This window comes from Salvelinus namaycush, chromosome 34 (assembly GCF_016432855.1).
Source record: "Salvelinus namaycush isolate Seneca chromosome 34, SaNama_1.0, whole genome shotgun sequence".
NCBI lineage: Eukaryota > Metazoa > Chordata > Actinopteri > Salmoniformes > Salmonidae > Salvelinus > Salvelinus namaycush.
In genome coordinates, this window is record NC_052340.1 from 15611274 (window position 1) to 15635993 (window position 24720).

Below are 24720 nucleotides of genomic sequence, written 5' to 3' on the forward strand. Positions count from 1 at the left end.
GCCGCCCAGCCAAACTGAGCAATCGGGGGATAAGGACCTTGGTCAGGGTGGTGACCAAGAACCCGATGGTCACTCTGACAAACCTCCAGAGTTCCTCTGTGGAGATAGGAGAACCTTCCAGTAGGACAACCATCTCTGCACAGCCAGTAGGACAACCATCTCTGCCTTTATGGTAGAGTGCCACTCCTCAGTAAAAGGCACATGACAGCCCACTTGGAGTTTGCCAAAAGGCAACTAAAGACTCTCAGACCATGAGAAAAAGATTCTCTGGTCTGATGAAGCCAAGATTGAACTATTTGGCCTGAATGCCAAGCTGGAGGAAACCTGGCACCATCCCTACGGTGAAGCATGGTGGTGGCAGCATCATACTGTGGGGATGTTTTTCAGAGGCAGGGACAGGGAGACTAGTCAGGATCAAAGCAAGATGAACAGGGCAAAGTACAGAGAGATCCTTGATGAAAACCTGCTCCAGAGCGATCAGGACCTCAGACTGGGGTGAAGGTTCACCAACAGAACAACGACCCTAAGCACACAGCCAAGACGACTCCGGAGTGGCCCTGGGACTAGTCTCTGAAAGTCCTTGAATGGCCCTGCCAAAGCCCGGAATTGAACCCGATCTAACATTTCTGTGCAGCAACGCTCCCCATCCAACCTGACAGAGCTTGAGAAGATCTGCAGAGAATAATGGGAGAAACTCCCCAAATACAGGTGTGCCAAGCTTGTAGCGTCATACACAATAAGACACAAGGCTGTAATCGCTGTCAAAGATGCTTCAACAAAGACCTTAGTAAAGGGTCTGAATACTTATGTAAATGTGATATTTCAGTTTTTTATTTGTAATGAATTTGCAAAAATGTCAAACTATTTTTTCTTTGTCATTATGGGGTATTGTGTGTAGTTTGAGGGGAAAATACAATTTAATACATTTTAGAATAAGGCTGTAACGTAACAAAATGTGGAAAAAGTCAAGGGGGCTGAAAACTTTCCTAAGGCACCTACCTGCCTGCCTGCCTGCCCGCCTGCCCGCCCTCCCAGCCCAGCCCAACGTTTGTGCTCGCCAGAGGTAGCCTGACTGCCATTAGGTACCGAGATGAGATCCTCAGACCCCTTGTGAGACCATATGCTGACACATGCACATTTGTGGCCTGCTGGAGGTCATTTTGCAGGGCTCTGGCAGTGCACCTCCTTGCACAAAGGCGGAAGTAGCGGTCCTGCTGCTGGGTTGTTGCCCTCCTACGGCCTCCTCCACGTCTCCTGATGTACTGGCCTGTCTCCTGGTAGCGCCTCCATGCTCTGGACACTACGCTGACAGACACAGCAAACCTTTTTGCCACAGCTCGCATTGATGTGCCATCCTGGATGAACTGCACTACCTGAGCCACTTGTGTGGGTTGTAGACTCCGTCTCATGCTACCACTAGAGTGAAAGCACCGCCAGCATTCAAAAGTGACCAAAACATCAGCCAGGAAGCATAGGAACTGAGAAGTGGTCTGTGGTCACCACCTGCAGAACCATTCCTTTATTGGGGGTGTCTTGCTAATTGCCTATAATTTCCACCTTTTGTCTATTCCATTTGCACAACAGCATATGAAATGTATTGTCAATCAGTGTTGCTTCCTAAGTGGACAGTTTGATTTCACAGAAGTGTGATTGACTTGGAGTTACATTGTGTTGTTTAAGTGTTCCCTTTATTTTTTTGAGCAGTGTATTTTGATTTGTTTAACAATTTGGGGGGTTTCTACATGATTCCATATGTGTTATTTCATAGTTTTGATTATCTTCACTATTATTCTACAATGTAGAAAATCCCTTGAATGAGTAAGTGTGTCCAAACCTTTGACTGGTGTGTGTGTGTATATATACACATACTACATGACCAAAAGTATGTGGGCACCTGCTCGTCGAACATCACCTTCCAAATTCATGGGCATTAATATGGAGTCGCCCCCCCCCTTTCCTGCTATAATAGGCTTCACTCTTCTGGTAAGGCTTTCCAGTAGATGTTGGAACATTTCTGAAGGGATTTTCTTACCTTCAGCCATGAGCATTAGTGAGGTCGGGCACTGATGTTGTGTGATTAGGCCTGGCTCGCAATTGGCATTCCATTTCATCACAAACGTGTTCGATGGGGTTGAATTCAAGTTCTTCCACACCGATCTCGACAAACCATTTCTGTATGGACCTCGCTTTGTGCACGGGGGCATTGTCATGCTGAAACAGGAAAGGGCCTTACCCAAACGGTTGCCACAAAGTTGGAAGCACAGAATCGCCTAGAATGTCATTGTATGCTGTAGCATTAAGATTTCCCTTCACTGGAACTAAGGGGCCTAGCCCGAACCATGACAAACAGCCCCAGACCATTATTCCTCCTCCACCAAAATGTACTGTTGGCACTATGCATTGGGCAGGTAGCGTTCTCCTGGCATCCGCCAATCCCAGATTTGTCCGTCAGATGGTGAAGCACGATTAATGATTCACCTCTCCAGAGAACGGATTTCCAGTGCTCCAGAGTCCAACAGCGGCAAGCTTTACACCACTACAGCCAACACTTGGCATTGTGCATGGTGATCTTAGGCTTGTGTGCGGCTGCCCAGCCATGGAAACCCATTTCATGTAGCTCCCAACAAACAGTTATTTTGCTGATGTTGCTTCCAGAGGCAGTTTGGAACTCGGTAGTGAGTGTTGCAACCGAGGACAGACTATTTTTTTCAGCTACGCGCTTCAGCACTCAGCATCCCTGTTTTGTTAGCTTGTGTGGCCTACCACTTCGTGGCTGAGCTGTTGTTGCGCCTAGACGTTTCCACTTCACAATAACAGCACTTTCCGTTGACAGGGGCAGCTCTAGAAGGGCAGAAATTTGATGAACTGACTTGTTGGAAAGGCGGCATCATATAACGGTGCCACGTTGAATGTCACAGAGGTCTTCAGTAAGGCTATTCTACTGCCAACGTTTGTCTATGGCCATTGCATGACTGTGTGCTCGATTTAATACAACTGTCAGCCACCAGTCTGGCTGAAATAGCCGAATTCACTCTATTGAGGGGGTGTCCACATACTTTTGTGTGTGTGAATGTATGTATGTAGGTATATACAGTATATATACATATATATATCAGTCGTGGCCAAAAGTTTTGAGAATGACACAAATATACATTTTCACAAAGTTTGCTGCTTCAGTGTCTTTAGATATTTTTGTCAGATGTTACTATGGAATACTGAAGTATAATTACAAGCATTTCATAAGTGTCAAAGGCTTTTATTGACAATTACATGAAGTTGATACAAAGAGTCAATATTTGCAGTGTTGACCCTTCTTTTTCAAGACCTCTGCAATCCGCCCTAGCATGCTGTCAATTAACTTCTGGGCCACATCCTGACTGATGGCAGCCCATTCTTGCATAATCAATGCTTGGAGTTTGTCAGAATTTGTGGGTTTTTGTTTGTCCACCCGCCTCTTGAGGATTGACCACAAGTTCTCAATGGTATTAAGGTCTGGGGAGTTTCCTGGCCATGGACCCAAAATATCAATGTTTTGTTCCCGGAGCCACATAGTTATCACTTTTGCCTTATGGCAAGGTGCTCCATCATGCTGGAAAAGGCATTGTTCGTCACCAAACTGTTCCTGGATGGTTGGGAGAAGTTGCTCTCGGAGGATGTGTTGGTACCATTCTTTATTCATGGCTGTGTTCTTAGGCAAAATTGTGAGTGAGCCCACTCCCTTGGCTGAGAAGCAACCCCACACATGAATGGTCTCAGGATGCTTTATTGTTGGCATGACACAGGACTGATGGTAGCGCTCACCTTGTCTTCTCCGGACAAGCTTTTTTCCGGATGCCCCAAACAATCGGAAAGGAGATTCATCAGAGAAAATTACTTTACCCCAGTCCTCAGCAGTCCAATCCCTGTACCTTTTGCAGAATATCAGTCTGTCCCTGATGTTTTTCCTGGAGAGAAGTGGCTTCTTTGCTGCCCATTTTGACACCAGGCCATCCTCCAAAAGTCTTCGCCTCACTGTGCGTGCAGATGCACTCACACCTGCCTGCTGCCATTCCTGAGCAAGCTCCGTACTGGTGGTGCCCCAATCCCGCAGCTGAATCAACTTTAGGGGATGGTGTTCTCGGGGTGATGAGAGGTGTTGAGTTTGCGTCACACATGGCGTTTTCCTTGATGGCCAAAAAGCTCAATTTTAGTCTAACCTGACCAGAGTACCTTCTTCCATATGTTTGGGGAGTCTCCCACATGCCTTCTGGCAAACACCAAATGTGTTTGCTTATTTTTTTCTTTAACTTCTTTCAGCTAGGGGGAAGAATTTTTATGTTTGGAAAAATAACGTTCCCAAGGTAAACTGACTATTTCTCAGGTCCAGATGCTAGAATATGCAAATAATTGACAGAGTAGGATAGAAAACACTCTAAAGTTTCCAAAACTGTCAAAATATTGTCTGTGAGTATAACAGAACTGATTTTGCAGGCGAAAACCTGAGGAAATCCAACCCGGAAGTGCCTTTTTATTTGGAAAAATCCCTGTTCCGTTGCCTGCCCCTCCATTTTAAAGGGGTATCAGCCAGATTCCTTTTCCAATGGCTTCCTCAGGCTGTGACCAGGCTATAGACATAGTTTCAAGCTTTTATTTTGAAAAATTAGCGAGATTTTTCAAAACGCGTCAGGTGTCCTTTGATTAGTTCCTGCGCACAAGAGATGTAGCTCGACATTTTCTTTCTCTGTAGTATTGAATAGGTTACCGTCCGGTTGAAATATTATCGATTATGTATGTTAAAAACAACCTAAGGATTGATTATAAAAAACGTTTGACATGTTTCTACGAACATTACGGATACTAATTTTCGTCTGAATTTCAGGACCGGAACGAGGCTGTGGTTTTCTGAACATAACGCGCAAACCAAATGGCGGTTTTTGGTTATAGAACTAATCTTTATCGAAGAAAAATAACATTTATTGTGTAACTGGGAGTCTCGTGAGTGCAAACATCCGAAGATTATCAAAGGTAAGCGATTCATTTTATTGCTTTTCTGACTTTCGTGACCAAGCTAATTTGCGGCTAGCTGTTCTTACTGTTTTGTCTAGTGATTGATAAACTCACAAACGCTTGGATTGCTTTCGCTGTAAAGCATATTTTCAAAATCTGACACGATAGGTGGATTAACAACAAGCTAAGCTGTGTTTTGGTATATTTCACTTGTGATTTCATGATTATAAATATTTTTAGTATTTTTATTTATTTATTTGGCGCTCTGCAATTCAGCGGTTGTTTACGAAACTGATCCCGCTAAAGGGATCCGTGCGGCAAGAAGTTATTAAGCAGGCTTTTAGGCTTTTTTCTATGCCACTCTTCTGTAAAGCCCATCTCTGTGGAGTGTACAGTTTAATGTGGTCCTATGGACAGATACTCCCATCTCCGCTGTGGAGCTTTGCAGCTCCTTCAGGCTTATCTTTGGTGCCTCTCTGATTAATGCCCTCCTTGCCTGGTCTGTAAGTTTTGGTGGGCGGCCCTCTCTTGGCAGGTTTGTTCTGGTGCCATATTCTTTACATTTTTTATTAATGGATTTAATGGTGCTCCGTGGGATGTCCAAAGTTTCGGATATGTTTATAGAACCCAACCCTGATCTGTACTTCTCCACAACTTTGTCCCTGACCTGTTTGGAGAGCTCCTTGGTCTTTATGGTGCCGCTTGCTTCGTGGTGTTGCAGACTCTGGGGCCTTTCAGAACAGGTGTATATATATATATATATATATATATATACACTGCTCAAAAAAATAAAGGGAACACTAAAATAACACATCCTAGATCTGAATGAATGAAACATTCTTATTAAATACTTTTTTCTTTACATAGTTGAATGTGCTGACTACAAAATCACACAAAAATTATCAATGGAAATCAAATTTATCAACCCATGGAGGTCTGGATTTGGAGTCGCACTCAAAATTAAAGTGGAAAACCACACTACAGGCTGATCCAACTTTGATGTAATGTCCTTAAAACAAGTCAAAATGAGGCTCAGTAGTGTGTGTGGCCTCCACGTGCCTGTATGACCTCCCTACAACGCCTTGGCATGCTCCTGATGAGGTGGCGGATGGTCTCCTGAGGGATCTCCTCCCAGACCTGGACTAAAGCATCCGCCAACTCCTGGACAGTCTGTGGTGCAACGTGGCGTTGGTGGATGGAGCGAGACATGTTGTCCCAGATGTGCTCAATTGGATTCAGGTCTGGGGAACGGGCGGGCCAGTCCATAGCATCAATGCCTTCCTCTTGCAGGAACTGCTGACACACTCCAGCCACATGAGGTCTAGCATTGTCTTGCATTAGAAAGAACCCAGGGCCAACCGCACCAGCATATGGTCTCACAAGGGGTCTGAGGATCTCATCTCGGTACCTAATGGCAGTCAGGCTACCTCTGGCGAGCACATGGAGGGCTGTGCGGCCCCCCAAAGAAATGCCACCCCACACCATGACTGACCCACCGCCAAACCGGTCATGCTGGAGGATGTTGCAGGCAGCAGAACGTTCTCCACGGCGTCTCCAGACTCTGTCACGTCTGTCACGTGCTCATGTGCTCAGTGTGAACCAGCTTTCATCTGTGAAGAGCACAGGGGGCCAGTGGCGAATTTGCCAATCTTGGTGTTCTCTGGCAAATGCCAAACGTCCTGCACGGTGTTGGGCTGTAAGCACAACCCCCACCTGTGGACGTCGGGCCCTCATACCACCCTCATGGAGTCTGTTTCTGACCGTTTGAGCAGACACATGCACATTTGTGGCCTGCTGGAGGTCATTTTGCAGGGCTCTGGCAGTGCTCCTCCTTGCACAAAGGCGGAGGTAGCGGTCCTGCTGCTGGGTTGTTGCCCTCCTACGGCCTCCTTCACGTCTCCTGATGTACTGGCCTGTCTCCTGGTAGCGCCTCCATGCTCTGGACACTACGCTGACAGACACAGCAAACCTTCTTGCCACAGCTCGCATTGATGTGCCATCCTGGATGAGCTGCACTACCTGAGCCACTTGTGTGGGTTGTAGACTCCGTCTCATGCTACCACTAGAGTGAAAGCACCGCCAGCATTCAAAAGTGACCAAAACATCAGCCAGGAAGCATAGGAACTGAGAAGTGGTCTGTGGTCACCACCTGCAGAACCACTCCTTTATTGGGGGTGTCTTGCTAATTGCCTATAATTTCCACCTTTTGTCTATTCCATTTGCACAACAGCATGTGAAATTTATTGTCAATCAGTGTTGCTTCCTAAGTGGACAGTTTGATTTCACAGAAGTGTGATTGACTTGGAGTTACATTGTGTTGTTTAAGTGTTCCCTTTATTTTTTTGAGCAGTGTATGTATATATATATATATATATATATATATATATACTGAGATCATGTGACACTTAGATTGCACACAGGTGAACTTTATTTAACTAATTATGTGACTTCTGAAGGTAATTGGTTGCACCAGATCTTATTTAGGGGTTTCATAGAAAAGGGGGTGAATACATATGCACGCACCACTTTTCCGTTTGATAATTTTTTTCATTTCACATCACCAATTTGGGCTATTTTGTGTATGTCCATTACATGAAATCCAAATAAAAATCAATTTAAATTATAGGTTGGAATGCAACAAAACAGGAAAAACACGAAGTGGGATGAATACTTTTGCAAGGCACTGTATACAGTACCAGTCAAGTTTCGACACACCTACTCATTCAATGGTTTCTCTTTATTTTTACATTTTCTACATTGTAGAATAATAGTGAAGACATCAAAACTATGAAATAACATATAGAATCATGTAGTAACCAAAAAAGTGTTAAACAAATCGAAATTGTAGCCACTATTGGTCATGGCACATCATCAAGGCTCCTCTAGAGATCTGCTAGATTTCCTTTCTCCTCTAATTGCGTTGTAGGGTGGGTTGGGTTTTGATACAATGGTTTCTTTCCAGGATTTATGGTTACCTTGATAATCTTCTTGTGTACCTTCGACAATGATAGAACATTCCATTTATTGCAATATTTTATGGAAATTATTTGATTTCCTTTCAGATAGTCGATGTCATGATACTCGTGCTTCTACAGGTAATGTTAGCAGTAAGCATTAAGCTAGATAAATGGAACAGGCTGGGATTTAAAATCTTTCATTTTCCCCCTGATTTATTATGTGGAGAGAAGGTGATTAAACTACTTCTGTTCTTCCCCAGTCCCTCTCTCCTCCATCTCTCCTCCCTCTCTCTTCCATCTCTCCTCCCTCTCTCCCCTTCTATCCCTCTTCCTCTCACTCTCTCCTCCCTCTCTCCTCCATCTCTCCTCCCCCTCTCCCCTTCTATCCCTCTTCCTCTCACTCTCTCCTCCCTGGTAATTAGACTCCCTCTTTCCTCCCTCTCTCCTTCTTCTCTCCTCCCTCTCTTCCCTCTCTAGGTTAAGTTATTGGTACTCAAGATATCTCCTCTCTGCTGCAGAGACTACCCTTCTGTTCTGTTCCTGTTCAATAAATCACTCAGGTCCTTTTAGCCCTCACAAAGGGACTGCTGGTTTGATATAATGTTTCCTGAAAGTAATTGCAGCAACCGAATCAGGTGATAGAATGCTACAGGCCTGGAGGAGAGCAGGATGGGGAGGACAGGAGGAAGAGGGTGTGTGTGTGTGTGCGTGCATTTGTGTGTATGCGTGTCTGTGTGTGCATGTGCGTGCGTGTAGTAGCAAGGGAGGTAGAAACTCCCACACATGGACAGACATCTTTTTTCTCATGATGAACAGGGGCGGGCCAGCTGTTAATGATGCTGGGTCAGGGAGCAGAGCAATGTGATGCCCCATTAACTTTAAATAGATCTGCCATAGATCACACCTGATTGAGCAGTGGAGTTGATCATTCTGGACCATCTATATGTCCACATAAATGCATGGAGAAGATTATACTGTATAGATCAGACAGGATCACGTGTGTATGTCTCAACAATAATATGACTGTAATCACTAATCCTCTAATCTCTAGTGTTGACCTGTCCTTTGTGTTGTTCCTGTGTTTGTCCACCCCGGTGTGATCATGATCACATGCTGCATGTTAATCTGTAATCCAGTCACACTACCTCGCTGGGCTCTGCTGTTTCCCAGTGCTGGGGTTATGCACAATGCTCTGTTTAAACGTGCATCAACATTTCACTGTCGGCCCTACTTTCCCGTTCAGTGCACACATTGTTGCTCTAGCCCTGCGCAAACCCGTCTGATTCAACCACTCAACTCATCATCTAGCCCTTTGATCATGTGTGCGTGTGCAGGGCTGGAACAAAACTGTGTTGAGAAACTGTGACCCCCCACCACCCCCCCCTGACAGCAGATGTGTAGTCCAAGCCAAGAGGATCAGGTGTCTGGATGATGTAGTGATGATCAGCAAGGAGGAGAGGGAAGGTTTGGCTGCAGCAGGCAGGAAGCAGGAAGCAGGAGGTGGGTTGTGGCTTGTTTTAAAGGGCAAACCAGTGTGTAACTGGGCTCTCAGATATGTGCTCTGTTCACAGTAGCATCATGGCCTAGTTTACACACATTCATCAAAGCTGTTGTTTAAAAGACTGTTTCCTTTCTGGTGTTACATGGCTAGTACGCTGGGACTACACCATATATGTGTTTTGGTGTGTGTATGACGTTGACGTCCTGCTGATTAGAGTATACACCATGACAGCTACAAAAGGGGTTTAATTTGTGGGTTTTGCCTGGTGCATTTACTCGCACAAGGCTGTTCTGCCAGTTATGCAAATGAATTAATTAATTTACATTATATTGGAATGAGGAAGTGGTTCTAGTCCCCAGAGCATCAGAGCAGCTGTGGTGTCCTACTATTCACACTACTACACAGTCTGGCAGACACACTGTGTGTGTGTGTGTGTGTGTGTGTGTGTGTGTGTGTGTGTGTGTGTGTGTGTGTGTGTGTGTGTGTGTGTGTGTGTGTGTGTGTGTGTGTGTGTGTGTGTGTGTGTGTGTGTGTGTGTGTGTGTGTGTGTGTGTGTGTGTTGCTCACAGTGTTGTTCATTAGCGATGTTCAGCCGATTAATCAGGAGCAATAAACCCATTTCTATATCTAATCTCTCTCTCTCCCTCGCTTTCTTTCCTTCTCTCCCTCGCTCTCTTTCCTCCTCTTCCTCGCTCTCTTCCCCCTCTCCCTCGCTCTCTTTCCCCCTCTCCTTGACTCTCTTTCCCCCTCTCCTTGACTCTTTCTCCCTCGCTCTCTTTCTCCCTCTACTTGACTCTTTCCCCCTCTCCTTGACTCTTTCCACCTCTCCCTCGCTCTCTTTCTCCCTCTCCCTCATTCTCTTTCTCCCTCTCCCTCGCTCTCTTTCTCCCTCTCCCTCATTCTTTCCCCCTCTCCCTCGCTCTCTTTCCCCCTCCATGACTCTTTCTCCCTCGCTCTCTTTCCCCCTCTACTTGACTCTTTCCCCCTCTACTTGACTCTTTCCCTCTCTCCCTGACTCTCTTTCCTCTCCTCTCTCTTATTCTCTTTCCTTCTCTCTGCCTCTCCATCTCTATATGCCTCTCTTACTTAGTCAAGTGAGAGTGGTCAGGGTCGGGCATGAGGATGTGGTGCGAGGGTTGGTGCTGTGGGATTATTTAAGATACTCTTTTGAAGAGGTAGGGCTTCAGATGTTTTCGGAAGATGGTTAGGGACAACGTTCACTCTAAACTGTGCACCTCCTCCAGGACTGCCGCACAGTAGATGGACATCCCGTTCCAAGATGGCTTAGCAGTTCAGACGTCATTTTGACCTCGTATTGTCGTGTCCTGTATATATATATATTTACACCTTTCTTCACATATCTTTTATATATTTTATTATCCAAGAACTCAACTACAAAAGCTTTCCTGCAACCCGCCTCACCAATTACAAAAAAAAGTATTATTTACCTCAAATCTGAAAATCCACAGTGGAAGCTAGCCAGGGGCTAATCAGAAGCTAGCCAGAAAGCTAACCAGAAGCTAGCCGGAAGCTAGCTAGAAGCTAATCTGAAGCTGCCCAGAAGTTAGCCGGTTTGCTGGCTAGCGTTTGTGTTTTCAGCTGCCCACGTTTTGTGGTCATCACCTATTCCTTTAGCTCGATAATCTACCGGCACTTTTGTGCAACGCGACTCGGACCGGAGCATACCGGGCCTTTTTTTTCTCAGTGTCCCCGGATTTCAGCCGCAGGCTCTGGACATTTGCACGGAGCCCCACCGGGCCTTCACGACTGACTGCCGACGTTATCTGCCCGAGGGAGTTATCCAACTGGCACCTCCGTCGCGACGTTACCTGAACGCTCATCTGGGGCCCGCTAATCGTTAGCTGTCTTATCGGCTGCTATCTGAATAAGTATATCGGACAATTTTTTCTTGGGTCACTATATCTATTTTGCCAATTGGATTGATCCCCTCTACCACACGGAACCCCACTAATCTACAGACGGAAACGCACGAGGTGTCTAAAAATAGACCTCCATCCTATGCTATCTTGCTACCGATAGCCATCTACCCGGCCAGCTGTCTGGATCGCCGTGACCCCAACCAACCTCTACTCACTGGACCCTTATTGATCACTCGATTTAAGCATGCCTCTCCTTAATGTAAATATGCCTTGTCCATTGCTGTTCTGGTTAGTGTTTATTGGCTTATTTCACTGTAGAGCCTCTAGCCCTGCTCACTATACCATATCCAACCTTTCAGTTCCACCACCCACATATGCGATGACATCACCTGGTTTCAATGATGTTTCTAGAGACAATATCTCTCTCATCATCACTCAATACCTAGGTTTACCTCCACTGTATTCACATCCTACCATACCTTTGTCTGTACATTATTCCTTGAAGCTATTTTATCGCCCCCAGAAACGTCCTTTTACTCTCTGTTCTAGACGTTCTAGACGACCAATTCTCATAGCTTTTAGCCGTACCCTTATCCTACTCCTCCTCTGTTCCTCTGGGGATGTAGAGGTGAATCCAGGCCCTGCAGTACCTAGCTCCACTCCTATTCCCCAACCTAGCTCCACTCCTATTCCCCAGGCGCTCTCTTTTGATGACTTCTGTAACCGTAATAGCCTTGGTTTCATGCATGTTAACATTAGAAGCCTCCTCCCTAAGTTTGTTTTGTTCACTGCTTTAGCACACTCTGCCAACCCAGATGTTTTAGCCGTGTCTGAATCCTGGCTTAGGAAGACCACCAAAAATTCTGACATTTTCATCCCCAACTACAAGATTTTCAGACAAGATAGAACGGCCAAAGGGGGCGGTGTTGCAATCTACTGCAAAGATTGCCTGCAGAGTTCTGTTTTACTATCCAGGTCTGTTCCCAAACAATTTGAACTTCTACTTTTAAAAATCCACCTCTCTAAAAACAAGTCTCTCACCGTTGCCGCCTGCTATAGACCACCCTCTGCCCCCAGCTGTGCTCTGGACACCATATGTGAACTGATTGCCCCCCATCTATCTTCAGAGCTCGTGCTGCTAGGCGACCTAAATTGGAACATGCTTAACACCCCAGCCATCCTACAATCTAAGCTTGATGCCCTCAATCTCACACAAATTATCAATGAACCTACCAGGTACCACCCCAATTCCGTAAACACGGGTACCCTCATAGATATCATCCTAACCAACTTGCCCTCCAAATACACCTCTGCTGTTTTCAACCAAGATCTCAGCGATCACTGCCTCATTGCCTGCATCCGTAATGGGTCAGCGGTCAAACGACCTCCACTCATCACTGTCAAACGCTCCCTGAAACACTTCAGCGAGCAGGCCTTTCTAATCGACCTGGCCGAGGTATCCTGGAAGGATATTGATCTCATCCCGTCAATAGAGGATGCCTGGATATTTTTTTTAAATGCCTTCCTCACCATCTTGAATAAGCATGCCCCATTCAAGAAATTTAGAACCAGGAACAGATATAGCCCTTGTTTCTCTCCTGACCTGACTGCCCTTAACCAACAGAAAAACATCCTATGGCGTTCTGCATTAGCATCGAACAGCCCCCGTGATATGCAACTTTTCAGGGAAGCTAGAAACCAATATACACAGGCAGTTAGAAAAGCCAAGGCTAGCTTTTTCAAGCAGAAATTTGCTTCCTGCAACACAAATTCAAAAAAGTTCTGGGACACTGTAAAGTCCATGGAGAATAAGAACACCTTCTCCCAGCTTCCAACTGCACTGAAGATAGGAAACACTGTCACCACCGACAAATCCACTATAATTGAGAATTTCAATAAGCATTTTTCTACGGCTGGCCATGCTTTCCACCTGGCTACCCCTACCCCGGTCAACAGCACTGCCCTCCCCTCTGCTACTCGCCCAAGCCTTCCCCATTTCTCTTTCTCCCAAATACAGTCAGCTGATGTTCTGAAAGAGCTGCAAAATCTGGACCCTTACAAATCAGCCGGGCTAGATAATCTGGATCCTTTCTTTCTAAAACTATCTGCTGAAATTGTTGCCACCCCTATTACTAGCCTTTTCAACCTCTCTTTCGTGTCGTCTGAGATTCCCAAAGATTGGAAAGCAGCTGCGGTTATCCCCCTCTTCAAAGGGGGGGACACTCTTGACCCTAACAGCTACAGACCTATATCTATCCTACCCTGCCTTTCTAAGGTCTTCGAAAGCCAAGTCAACAAACAGATTACCGACCATTTCGAATCCCACCATACCTTCTCCGCTATGCAATCTGGTTTCAGAGCTGGTCATGGGTGCACCTCAGCCACGCTCAAGGTCATAAACGATATCTTAACCGCCATCGATAGGAAACAATACTGTGCAGCCGTATTCATTGACCTGGCCAAGGCTTTTGACTCTGTCAATCACCACATCCTCATCGGCAGACTCGACAGCCTTGGTTTCTCTAATGATTGCCTCGCCTGGTTCACCAAGTACTTCTCTGATCGAGTTCAGTGTGTCAAATCGGAGGGTCTGTTGTCCGGGCCTCTGGCAGTCTCTATGGGGGTGCCACAGGGTTCAATTCTTGGACCGACTCTCTTCTCTGTATACATCAATGATGTCGCTCTTGCTGCTGGTGATTCTCTGATCCACCTCTACGCAGACGACACTATTCTGTATACTTCTGGCCCTTCTTTTGACACTGTGTTAACAACCCTCCAGGCGAGCTTCAATGCTATACAACTCTCCTTCCGTGGCCTCCAATTGCTCTTAAATACAAGTAAAACTAAATGCATGCTCTTCAACCGATCGCTGCCTGCACCTGCCCGCCTGTCCAACATCACTACTCTGGACGGCTCTGACTTAGAATATGTGGACAACTACAAATACCTAGGTGTCTGGTTAGACTGTAAACTCTCCTTCCAGACTCACATCAAACATCTCCAATCCAAAGTTAAATCTAGAATTGGCTTCCTATTTCGCAACAAAGCATCCTTCACTCATGCTGCCAAACATACCCTTGTAAAACTGACCATCCTACCAATCCTCGACTTCGGTGATGTCATTTACAAAATAGCCTCCAAAACCCTACTCAATAAATTGGATGCAGTCTATCACAGTGCCATCCGTTTTGTCACCAAAGCCCCATATACTACCCACCACTGCGACCTGTACACTCTCGTTGGCTGGCCCTCGCTTCATACTCGTCGCCAAACCCACTGGCTCCAGGTCATCTACAAGACCCTGCTAGGTAAAGTCCCCCCTTATCTCAGCTCGCTGGTCACCATAGCAGCACCTACCTGTAGCACGCGCTCCAGCAGGTATATCTCTCTGGTCACCCCCAAAACCAATTCTTCCTTTGGCCGCCTCTCCTTCCAGTTCTCTGCTGCCAATGACTGGAACGAACTACAAAAATCTCTGAAACTGGAAACACTTATCTCCCTCACTAGCTTTAAGCACCAGCTGTCAGAGCAGCTCATAGATTACTGCACCTGTACATAGCCCATCTATAATTTAGCCCAAACAACTACCCCTTTACCTACTGTATTTATTTATTTTGCTCCTTTGCACCCCATTATTTCTCTCTCTACTTTACACTTTCTTCCACTGCAAACCAACCATTCCAGTGTTTTTTTTTACTTGCTATATTGTATTTACTTCGCCACCTTGGCCTTTTTTATATATTTATATATATATATTTTGTTTGCCTTCACCTCCCTTATCTCACCTCACTTGCTCACATTGTATATAGACTTATTTTTCACTGTATTATTGACTGTATGTTTGTTTTACTCCATGTGTAACTATGTGTTGTTGTATGTGTCGAACTGCTTTGCTTTATCTTGGCCAGGTCGCAATTGTAAATGAGAACGTGTTCTCAATTTGCCTACCTGGTTAAATAAAGGTGAAATAAATAAAAATAAATAAACAGTAGAAATGCCATGCCGCGCAGAGACACAAGAGATTGAACTTCAATGAGTTCGCCCCATTAGTTTGCACTATATAGATCAACCAGTGGCGATTTGATTTACAATTCCGAGTTGGATGACCGTTCAAAACGTATTTCCCTGTCGGAGCTAGTTTTTCCAGGAATTTCCTGTCTTGAACTCACTGAAGTCAAGTTTTCGCAGTTCTGAGTTAACAGTTGTTTTGACAGCATGGCCAATGTTGAATGTTTATCATTTTAAACTTAATCCCAGATTTGGGACCATGCAGCCACTCCACTGAATAGCAGGCTAGTGATTGCTTTGCAATGCTTGCAGTTAGCCACTTTCACTGACTATTTCCAAACCACTCATTGTTGAATTTGCAATTGCCAACTTGTTGTGTAATGTTCATGGGCGATGAGCACCTATACGTTTTATCTATAATTAATATCATTATTTATCTTCATATGACAAGGATTAAAAATGATTTGCCAGTAAATTTGTCGACTTGATTCATGATGACTGCTAGCTACGATGTTGTAAGTATGATGTTTACATGATCAGTCCAATCAAAGCTACTGTAGATATAATAGAATTTGACAATTTTATCTGTGACCAATGATCTTTAGCTTTCTTGGATGGGCACTTCTAGTGTAACTCTATGGCAGCAACCAAGGGGCTTGAATTTTCAAGGTCTAACCTTAGACTTGGTGGTGACATAGTGAGAACACTGAGCTAATCACGGTGCAACTAGAGAACATTACCAACACCTACGCTCCGTATTTTCCGCTGGCTGCACCACCACCATAGAAAGCACTGAGCTAGGCTGAAACACCTGCATTTTGGAGCTGCCTTACTCAAGAAAGTAAAAAAGAGGACATGTTTGTGTGCAGCTTTATTAATTCAATGTTTGTTTGAGCCCAGGTGTGTCCCATTTTGCTGATAACCATCCTGGCTCCGCCCACCGACATCCTATTAAGGAAAACAAGAGCAAAGAGAAGGAATTCGGCAGACAACAGAGTGGGTGGGTCGTCCCATATCATAGAAATCAAAAGCTATTTCCATGTGAAAATGTTATGGGATTTGCTCCATTGGTTTTGTTGGTAGGCCTACATTATGTTCAAATAGCCACAATAGCCTATTGGCTACTGTCTAAAACTGTAAAGCTTCAGTCTTCACTGTAAACGCGTGCCGGAAGTTGCACAAAATTCTCACAGCGTTCAAGTTTCTGCTCACAAGACCTACAATTTGCTCAGTGCCCCACAATTGCTGAGGTAACATTGGGCAAGGACTCTGCTGTCCTAGCTTCAGGGGGAAGCTGGTTCCACCATAGTGGTGTCAGGACAGTGAAGCGCTTGGACTGGGCTGAGCGGGAGCCTGGCCTTTCTAGTCGTGACATTTTGTCAGGTCTCGAAGAGGGAGAGAAGAGCCCTGGGTTTACCCCCTCAGACTACTGGAGTGACTGTGTTAGATCACACTCCTGCAGAGTACTGAACAGTACTGTACATGTCACAGTGTCAGAAAGACAGAGAGAGGCTTAAGTACTTTACACACTATCAGGCTGACCTGATCCGTTCTGCTCTAGCCCTGGGTTGTGTCCCAAATGACATCCTATTCCCTATGTAGTGCAGTATAAAGGGAATATGGTACCATTTCTGGAAACAACCCTGGTCTTGTGCTGTTCTATTATCACTGTGACTTGGTGTAGACTTTTTCTGATCTTTGAGCGATTCGTCAAATTATTTTCCAGAAGGTTTGCTGCTGCATGGCTGCTGTACTCATTCTCTGCTGCACCAATGGAAGAACTGAAAGTCAAAGTCCACCAGCTTTTATTTTTATTAAGGATGACAAGGAAACAGAAACAACACACCAGCATTTTTTGTCTACTTCCGCTGATGTACTCTGATGCTGGATACAGCAGTATAGCCTGAGCCTTCACAATGGGATGTCTCTTAGTATGGAGCAGCTGTGTATTCTTTTGGAGCAGCTGTGTATTTCTTTTATTATTGATCTTGACATAATGCACGGATATTCCTCCTCCTTCTCCTTCTCTCCTCTGTTTATTCTCACCAACAGCTGAAAATAGGAATTCACTTCTATTTTTTTTTACCCGATTTGCTGTCCACTGTTTAGACTGGAAACCTACAGAAGATTACGTTTCTAGTCCAACCTACTGCCGTCACCATGGTGACCAAGAGTCTCTCTCCCTCTATCTCCCACCCCCTCTCTCTCTCTTTCTCTGGTTCGTAATCCTGCCAAGATGCAGTCAGGAGAAAGGAACTTCATCACTGATCAGGATGTTAAGTGTAACAGAGATCAATGGTCAGGATTTTAATACACAGAAAGATGGAGCGAATAGAGTGAAGGAGAGGTTGGGAGAGGTAGAGACTGAGCGTGAGAGGGGATAGGGAGAGAGGGACAGGTTGTAGTGAGAGAAAGTGAGTGGTACTGTAGAGTTAAATTGAAACGTGTATAATTTCTGTCACTGCCCATATGGAATGTTGTTGTTTTTCTCATCGCATATTATGTTAAGCTAAGCTGCCATCTATAGCTATATGTAGCCTGTTGCTTCCAGTAATCCTTAACAGATACTGTAATCTTAGATGGTGGACGAGGTACATTGTTATGTGTAACCAGACTGTATGTTTCCAATATAGATTCTGCTCATTATACATTCTGCTCATTATACATTCTGCCCATTCTTAATGCAGCTACTCACACAGAGACATCTGGCGCCTGGGTGATTGTGGGACCTAATCAAGAATCTGATTTGAAGATGGTTTTTAATCCAGAGATTGTAAATGAAAGTGTTATTCTGCTAATAGAAGCAGTGGCACTGCTGTGCATACTAAACATTTCAGGTTAAAAAGTAGTTATTCTGTCTTTCATCCAACCAGCAAATCGTGATCAATTAAAGATACCCCATCACACTGTAAAAAAAGGCTTTGCACTGCACAACGTGTTATTTTCAACTTCAAGGTTTTGTTGATGATTAGACTTCCTGTATCCTTGTTCTCTGCTCTCTCCTCTCTGCTGTCCTCTCACTGGTTTATAGGAGCGCCCTAATTCCATTTTTGATGTCCCAAATGGCTCTGGTCAAAAGTAGTGCACTATATAGGGAATAGGGTGCTATTTAGGACACATCCCTGGAGTTTAGAATGCAGACATTCAGCTCTACTGCTGTACAGTACATCCAATGTACATCATGTTAACTCTCCTTGCCTCTGGCATACCTCAGGCTTACACAATGTACCTACATTTCTGAATCTGAGTCTTTGACAACCCTCAAGTTCTTCTTACTTATAGTTTAAACAAACTTTCAAGCTAAATGTATACAAGGATACCTGTATACATTTTCTTCCATTGAGTTCTTAGCATTGATTATGCTGTAGCATGGTTGAGCCAGTTGAAGTGGTTAAAGTGGTGTGTGTAATGACTGGTATAATTACTCTAACAGTCTGACTGGCTATGTGAGTGAGAGGCTGAAAGCTTCTAAGGCTACATTTAGATAGGCATCCCAATTCTGATCTTTTTCCACTAATTGTTATTTTGACCAATCACAACAGATCTTTTCACATCGGATCTTTTTCAGAGCTGATCTGATTGGTCGAAAGACCAACGAATGAAAAAAGATCTGAATTGGGCTGCCTGTTTAAACGCAGCCTAAATGGCTAATCTGTGTCCATATTTACGTTACAAATACCACTCTATTCCCTATTTAGTGCATTACTTTTGACTAGAGACTTTTAACCAGAGCACTAAATAGGGAATAGGGTGTCATTGGGGACGCATACCATGTCTTAATCTATACCTCTCCTCCTCTCCTCTCTGAGCACAATGGCTGCAGATTACTAGGATGTAAAACTGTAATTAGTCTGCTGCTTACTGTCTGTGAATGGAGGGAGGGATAGAGAGGTACTGTAGGAGAGAGAGATGCAGGGCTCTTTGTCTCTATCTCTCTCTATACCATGGCCTACTAGCCTGCCAATGTATTTGCAGTAAAAATGTTGAGGTTGTTTGCTCAATCCACAATGTAATGGAGAAGCTTGTTCTTAGTCAGAATCCTGGTTTTCTGGTGTAGAGAAGAAAGTAAATAAACATGATTGAGCCGGTCCTGTTGTTATCCTAACTTCAACTGCACACAGTCTTCTCTGAAAATCAATTCCTCTCATTGAAAAGAAAGTTTTTGTCAAGATGTTAAATTCCACAGGAATACTTTCCCTGGGCCCTGTACTCTAGTACCAGACAGGTACACATTGGTGCCTTTTATAACCAAAATAAGTACTACTGGTATCACGACTCAGGATATGACCCAGATGCGGACACGGGAGGCGGATAGTACAGTTCTCAGATGATTTATTGAAAACAGGCTCAGGGTCAGGGCAGGGAAAACTAGGAAAACAGACTTGAGAAAAAGGAAGACGGGGAAGCACGCTGGTAAGAAAAGACGAACTGGCAACAGACAAACAGAGAACACCGGTATAAATACACAAGGGATAATGTGAAGGTGGGCGACAGCTGGAGGGGGATGGAGACAAGCACAAAGACAGGTGAAACAGATCAGGGTGTGACAACTGGAGCTGAGTTCTACCTAAATAGAATGAGGGATAAATAAATCAAAAGACAAAGCAGAGTAGCGAGGATAATACAGGGGTGAGGAGAAGGATAGGAGAAGAGAAGATGGTGGGGTAGGGAGATGAGAGGACCTGTGCGTTTTGTTGGACCCAGGTGGTCTGTTCAGTGTGCAACAGTGTGAACACGGTCTATATTTAGCAAGGGTTTGTTACTGTAAGCTCTGCTTTATAGAGGTCGGTTTTCTGAACAGCTTGGCCATTGAACCACATCAGATTGCTTATTACCCTCCCCCTCTCTCTTGCACGGGCTTTCGCTCTCTCTCTCTCTCTCTCTCTCTCTCTCTCTCTCTCTTTCGTTAGATCTGCTATTAGTTCTTACCTTATTTCCTGCAGGCTTTGTCCTGTCAGTCCCAGTGATGGTACCTGGAGAGTTTCTGACCCTATTTTCTGCATGGCTGCTTCCATGCCCACCAGTCATGATGCAGCCTCTGTGTGTTCTCTGTGTGTTCTCTGTGTGTTCTTTGTGTGTTCGCGCTACTAGAGGCGACCAATTAATTGCCTGTTGAGCTTCAAGAATAGAAATATGGATTGTTGGTTGATCGGTAAGCCCTTTCCCTTCCACTTTCCAACCAACATGGGATTTTACATTACAACCCTTCGTATTTCTGAGCCTTTTGTAATACAATCACTGTCTCGTAGAGGAAAAGGCCTCCTCTCTCTTACTGAACTGGCAATCATGTCTGTTAATCTCATACTACCTCTCCATCCCTTCCCTCCTCTCCCTCCCCTCCCTACATCTCTCCTCTCCAGCTGGTGGGGGGTGAGTTTGACCTGGAGCAGAACTTCATCATAGCGGCGGCAGAGAGCCTGGGCTGTATGGTGGAGCTGTTGGAGCACTGTGATGTGACCTGCCAGGCTGAGGTGTGGTCCATGTTCACAGCCATCCTCAGGAAGAGTGTCCGTAACCTCCAGACCAGCACTGAGGTGGGCCTCATAGAGCAGGTGCTGCTGAAGATGAGCTCCGTTGACGACATGATCGCAGGTAAAGGAACACACGCGCGCATGCACACAAATAAACACACACATACACAAAAAATAGTCCATAGAGCTTGTTCCATGGCCAGGTGCCTATAGTAAGCCTGCAGTACAGTACACTACAGTACCCACTGCAGCGTGCTAGGTGGATGGATGTGGATTAAGTTAATATTTTAAGCATATTGAAATTCCTCTGGCTTAAAGGAGAGGAAAGATTGAAAAGAGAAAATATCATTAGTCACAGTGTGTTTTATAATGAGACTGAATTGCAGTTTAGAGGAAAATTTAATTTCAGATGGCAAACTAAAGGCTTGGCACTTTTCAACTCTTTTTAATTCTATTGTGAAATATGAGGGCATGTTTCTATTGTGGATTTTTTACAGTAAATAATTAACCCCTATCTGCCAGTGAGGAAATTGAAGTACCAACTCAACACTACTGTGTGTGTGTGTCTGTCTGTAGACCTGCTGGTGGATATGTTAGGAGTGCTGGCCAGCTACAGCATCACAGTGAAGGAGCTCAAACTGCTGTTCAGTATGCTGAGGGGAGACCGAGGACTCTGGGTAAGTTGTAGGAGTAGAGGACTCTGGGTAAGTCATGGGAGGAGAAGGAGAGGTTACAATCATCTGTTGTATGTGATGAACATGGCTCATATACAATATTCTCTCCATCTCATCCCTATATCACCTCTTTCTCTCTTTCCTCATCTCTTCCCTCGTCTCTTCTCTCTTCCCTTTATGTCCCTTCATGTCCCCTCTTTGTCTCTTCTCCATCTTTCCTCTTCCCTTTCTCCTCCCTCTTTCTCTTCTCTCTCTATTCTCGCCATCTCTTCTCTCTCGTCTCGCAATCTCTTCTCTCTCTCCTCCCTCCATCTCTTCTCCTCTCTCCTACCACCATCTCTCCACTTCAGCCGAGGCATGCAGTGAAGCTGCTGTCTGTTCTGAACCAGATGCCTCAGAGACACGGTCCAGACACTTTCTTCAACTTCCCCGGACGCAGTGCTGCGGTAAGACTTTACACGCTGGGCTGGGCTGGGCTAGCCTGGTGATGTGGACATTCCCTCTTATTATACACTGAAAAAATTTTATGTTTTTGTTTGTGTGATTAGCTGAATAAAGTTATACATCAACTGTACGTATCTGTCACTGTTCTATAATACGAGAAATCAGCTGTTAGGAATTGCAATTGATTATCTACCTAGCACCTACCTTTTTCTGTTCTGATTGGTCAGATGTTCATTAATTATTGTAAGTGAACAGGAAGCAGTTGAGTTGATGCATGGCTATAGATGTGGTCAGTTCATTATAAAGGGCACGTTCCTCTGCCCAGAGGTTGCTGATGCATGCCAGATCTTACAACGCCTGGATAGGTATTTTACGTATCAGCTAACCACATCACATAACACATTAACCTCTCTAGGGTATGTGGGACGGTAGCGTCTCACCTCGTCAACAGCCAGTGAAACTGCAGGGCGCCAAATTCAAAACAACAGAAATCCCATAATTAAATTCCTCAAACATACATGTACAGTGAGGAAAAAAAATATTTGATCCCCTGCTGATTTTGTACGTTTGCCCACTGACAAAGAAATGATCAGTCTATAATTTTAATGGTAGGTTTATTTGAACAGTGAGAGACAGAATAACAACAAAAAAATCCAGAAAAACGCATGTCAAAAATGTTATAAATTGATTTGCATTTTAATGAGGGAAATAAGTATTTGACCCCTCTGCAAAACATGACTTAGTACTTGGTGGCAAAACCCTTGTTGGCAATCACAGAGGTCAGACGTTTCTTGTAGTTGGCCACCAGGTTTGCACACATCTCAGGAGGGATTTTGTCCCACTCCTCTTTGCAGATCTTCTCCAAGTCATTAAGGTTTCGAGGCTGACGTTGGCAACTCGAACCTTCAGCTCCCTCCACAGATTTTCTATGGGATTAAGGTCTGGAGACTGGCTAGGCCACTCCAGGACCTTAATGTGCTTCTTCTTGAGCCACTCCTTTGTTGCCTTGGCCGTGTGTTTTGGGTCATTGTCATGCTGGAATACCCATCCACGACCCATTTTCAATGCCCTGGCTGAGGGAAGGAGGTTCTCACCCAAGATTTGATGGTACATGGCCCCGTCGTCCCTTTGATGTGGTGAAGTTGTCCTGTTCCCTAAGCAGAAAAACACCACCAAAGCATAATGTTTCCACCTCCATGTTTGACGGTGGGGATGGTGTTCTTGGGGTCATAGGCAGCATTCCTCCTCCTCCAAACACGGCGAGTTGAGTTGATGCCAAAGAGCTCCATTTTGGTCTCATCTGACCACAACATTTTCACCCAGTTGTCCTCTGAATCATTCAGATGTTCATTGGCAAACTTCAGACGGGCATATATATGTGCTTTCTTGAGCAGGGGGACCTTGCGGGCGCTGCAGGATTTCAGTCCTTCACGGCATAGTGTGTTACCAATTGTTTTCTTGGTGACTATGGTCCCAGCTGCCTTGAGATCATTGACAAGATCCTCCCGTGTAGTTCTGGGCTGATTCCTCACCGTTCTCATGATCATTGCAACTTCACGAGGTGAGATCTTGCATGGAGCCCCAGGCCAAGGGAGATTGACAGTTCTTTTGTGTTTCTTCCATTTGCGAATAATCGCACCAACTGTTGTCACCTTCTCACCAAGCTGCTTGGCGATGGTCTTGTAGCCCATTCCAGCCTTGTGTAGGTCTATAATCTTGTCCCTGACATCATTGGAGAGCTCTTTGGTCTTGGCCATGGTGGAGAGTTTGGAATCTGATTGATTGATTGCTTCTGTGGACAGGTGTCTTTTATATAGGTAACAAACTAAGATTAGGAGCACTCCCTTTAAGACTGTGCTCCTAATCTCAGCTCGTTACCTGTATAAATGACACCTGGGAGCCAGAAATCTTTCTGATTGAGAGGGGGTCAAATACTTATTTCCCTCATTAAAATGCGATTTGCATTTTATAACATTTTTGACATGTGTTTTTCTGGATTTTTTTGTTGTTATTCTGTCTCTCACTGTTCAAATAAACCTACCATTAAAATTATAGACTGATCATTTCTTTGTCAGTGGGCAAACGTAGAAAATCAGCAGGGGATCAAATACTTTTTCCCCTCACTGTATATTACACCATTTTAAAGATACACTTGTTGTAAATCCAGCCACAGTGTCCAATTTCAAATAGGCTTTACGACGAAAGCAAACCAAACGATTATGTTAAGTGAGTGCCTATTCACAGAAAAACTCAGCCATTTTTCCAGCCAATGAGAGGAGTCACAAAAAGCAGAAATATAGATAAAATTAATCACTAACCTTTGATGATCTTCATCAGATGACACTCATAGGACTTCATGTTACACAGTACATGTATGTTTTGTTCGGTAAAGTTCATATTTATTTCCAAAAATCTCAGTTTACATTGGCGCGTTACGTTCAGTAGTTCCAAAACATCCAGTGATTTTGCAGAGAGCCACATCAATTTACAGAAATAGTCATAATAAATTTTGATGAAAATACAAGTGTTACACATTGAATTTTAGATCCACTTCTCCTTAATGCAACCGCTGTGTCAGATTTCAAAAAAACTTTACGGAAAAGCAAACCATGCAATAATCTGAGTACGGCGCTCAGACGACAAATCAACCCAAAGAGATATCCGCCATGTTGGAGTCAACATAAATCAGAAATAGCATTATAAATATTCACTTACCTTTGATGATCTTCATCAGAATGCACTCCCAGGAATCCCAGTTCCACAATAAATGTTTGTTTTGTTCGATAATGTCCATCATTT

The 24720-nt window shown here is 44.5% G+C and overlaps 1 protein-coding gene across 1 annotated transcript in view; it reads left to right on the forward strand.

Moving 5' to 3' along the window:
- LOC120029212 (neurobeachin-like) overlaps nucleotides 1-24720 on the forward strand; it is a 327891-nt gene that overhangs the window by 43730 nt on the left and 259441 nt on the right. Inside the window, exons 2-4 of the mRNA XM_038974506.1 lie at nucleotides 20693-20924; nucleotides 21380-21480; nucleotides 21828-21923. Coding sequence (XP_038830434.1) covers nucleotides 20693-20924; nucleotides 21380-21480; nucleotides 21828-21923 — 429 coding nt within the window. The remainder of the gene's footprint in view (nucleotides 1-20692; nucleotides 20925-21379; nucleotides 21481-21827; nucleotides 21924-24720) is intronic.